At 38.3% G+C, this 2,578-nt stretch overlaps 1 protein-coding gene across 1 annotated transcript in view; it reads left to right on the forward strand.

Moving 5' to 3' along the window:
* Nucleotides 1-2,578, forward strand: part of LOC101857144 (dual oxidase 2) — a gene marked incomplete in the record, with an annotated part of 61,129 nt that overhangs the window by 2,663 nt on the left and 55,888 nt on the right. Inside the window, 2 exon segments of the mRNA XM_013088029.2 lie at nucleotides 348-460; nucleotides 1,707-1,793. Coding sequence (XP_012943483.1) covers nucleotides 394-460; nucleotides 1,707-1,793 — 154 coding nt within the window.

The raw sequence follows: 2,578 nt of genomic DNA on the forward strand, positions 1-2,578 counted from the left end.
ATCTATCTATCTATCTATCTATCTATCTATCTATCTATCTATCTATCTATCTATCCTGTTGGGCAGGTTCACAATAAAATAAGTGAGAGCAACGGCCGGCGACGTAGACGAGGGAATGTATAACGAAATGGACGTGCAGATTGTTTCTGCCCGGTTTTTTATATTGCTACATGTCTCATCTTTTTCTTTTTGGTAAAGGGGTGGGTGGATGGTGGGGTACAGGTGGAGGGAAGTAAAATAACAGAGGGGCACATATTTTTTTGTCGTTGTTTTTTTCAACGATATTTTCGCTTATTTTGTCTCATTCAATCATACTAACTAAAATTATGCACTATGTTCCCCCACAGGATCCCCAGAGAAAAAACTTGGAAATTTTTTTTTTCAAGTCCAAGTATGGGGTCTCCCCACAACAATGCGTTCAGTGTTGGGGTGCTGTTGAGTTTGTCTCTAGCGGTCCTTTGTAAGTATTGCTTTAGTTTCAAGTTGTTAGATTGGACACCCTCTTGTCAGCATAGTACCGTGGTCATTTTCTAAGAAAATGCTAGGCTTTTAATGTCAGTTATGGTTTCGACAGAATTGGGGTAGAATTGGGCAGCCGTAAAGTAAGATTTCTATAGGGAAAACAACCCTTGGAATCCTCATTTGATTTAAGTAGGAAAAACGCCCAGAATACTACACCACTCCACAATATGTACTTCGAAAATCAATAGAACTTGTTCTGTAGACCATCAGTCCAAGACGATCACCTGTACAGACAACGACTTCCTATCCCTCCTCCGTTTTTGCAAGGTTTTTTTTCGAATCACTCACTTGAATACTTGAATGTAGAACTGGGGTCCTAAGAAGACGGGGTGCTCCATGCTTCCTTGCCCCTCTTCATGAGGGTCCATTTCAGTGTGGGCAGGCTCATTGTCTCCATCATCAGCTGGTTATTGTAGCCTCGAGATTATAATGATACTGTCCAAGAGGAACACCTCTTTAAGATTACCACTTTTCTCCTCGACCATGGATAGTAGGCAGTCGCTTTGGAAATGTTCGAGAGCACTTATGGTGTGGTGTGGTTTTATTTATCGTCCTTATAAAAACTGTTAGGTGAATTAAGCTGAACCTCCAGATTTGATCAGAAAAGATAGATAAGATTATGCTTTATTGTCCTAGTAGGAATTTTTCTTGGCTGTAAAAACACATGCAGATATAATGTTTAGAACTTAAATTATAAACTGCTTTCAAAACAATTCAATATGAAGAGAACGATTTATCATTTGACGTCCAACTCCAATAGGATCGAGTCAGCTGTGCGGATAACATGAGAAACTCTCAATATGTTCCATGTTTAAAAGCGCCCTCTTGAGATTCGAACACGGTTATTCCCATACAGGTCTGACACCATACCAACTGAGCTATTGGTGTGTCTGTCACAGACTGAATGATACCGCTCCCTATCTGTTCACTATGTTGGTACATGAGTGGGATGTCCCTATACAGATAAATATAAACTAATTGTATGAAAAGCCTTTAACAAAACATTATGCGTGGCTACTGGCCCCATTGGTTAAAGCTGCAAACAAACGGCTTATAGAAATATTACACACGCACATGTATTTGAAAAATGAATGTTAGAGTACTGTTAGGATTAAAAGAGTGCTTTAATTCTTCTTCTTTGTATCATATAAAGTCAAAAAACGAATGAAACATTCTCTTCTCAGTTACATCATCTTGCGTACACTGCCAAGAATACCCAACCTATGGAGGATTCAAGAACAATAAAAATGAGCCCACATGGGGCATGGCAGGTATGTAGTTATTTGTACTGAGTGTTTCCTTATCATTATGTTGAACCACAGTTACCTATTAAGTGCTGCATATTGTTAGTAATAGATCTAATCTTCTCTGATATGCTTTCTATATTTACTTATTTTCAAAGCGGGGATTGTCATACAAAGAAAGAATAGGGCATCCATGTAGAGGCAGATGATAGCTGCGTGCTCTGGCAGGATTTGCTTTTTCAATTTCCTTTCAGTGTGCTTATAATCCTAATATTATATTCCTAGTAATTGAAATAATATGTGATTGCTCAACGTGGTCTCAAATGTAACATATTGCAAGGCATATTGAACGATAAAATAGGAAGACGGACAGAGAAAGAAAAATACACACATATACACGTAACATAGATGCGCATACATATAACATACACACATAAATACACGTATTGATACATTCACAAAAACATACACACAAACACACAAACACACAAACAACACACGCGCACGCGCACACAGAGCATACCCACATAATATGACACAAACACACATGGACAGAAACATACATAAATACAACACACTCATTCACACTCACAAATACACAACACATACTATTTATTTACACGCACACAGAAATACACACGCAAAGTGTGCTGGCGCATTACAATTAAACAGATAAAAGGCAACAGGAAGAGAAGAAAGTTTGTCCGTTAGAATTAAAATGGACTGCATTTGACCCCCATTTGATCCCTAGAACAGCTAAAATTATCAGATTCATGGAACGAAGAAAATGAAGTCCTAACTGACTCAGAGAC

Source organism: Aplysia californica, unplaced genomic scaffold (assembly GCF_000002075.1).
Source record: "Aplysia californica isolate F4 #8 unplaced genomic scaffold, AplCal3.0 scaffold00673, whole genome shotgun sequence".
NCBI classification, from domain to species: Eukaryota; Metazoa; Mollusca; class Gastropoda; order Aplysiida; family Aplysiidae; genus Aplysia; species Aplysia californica.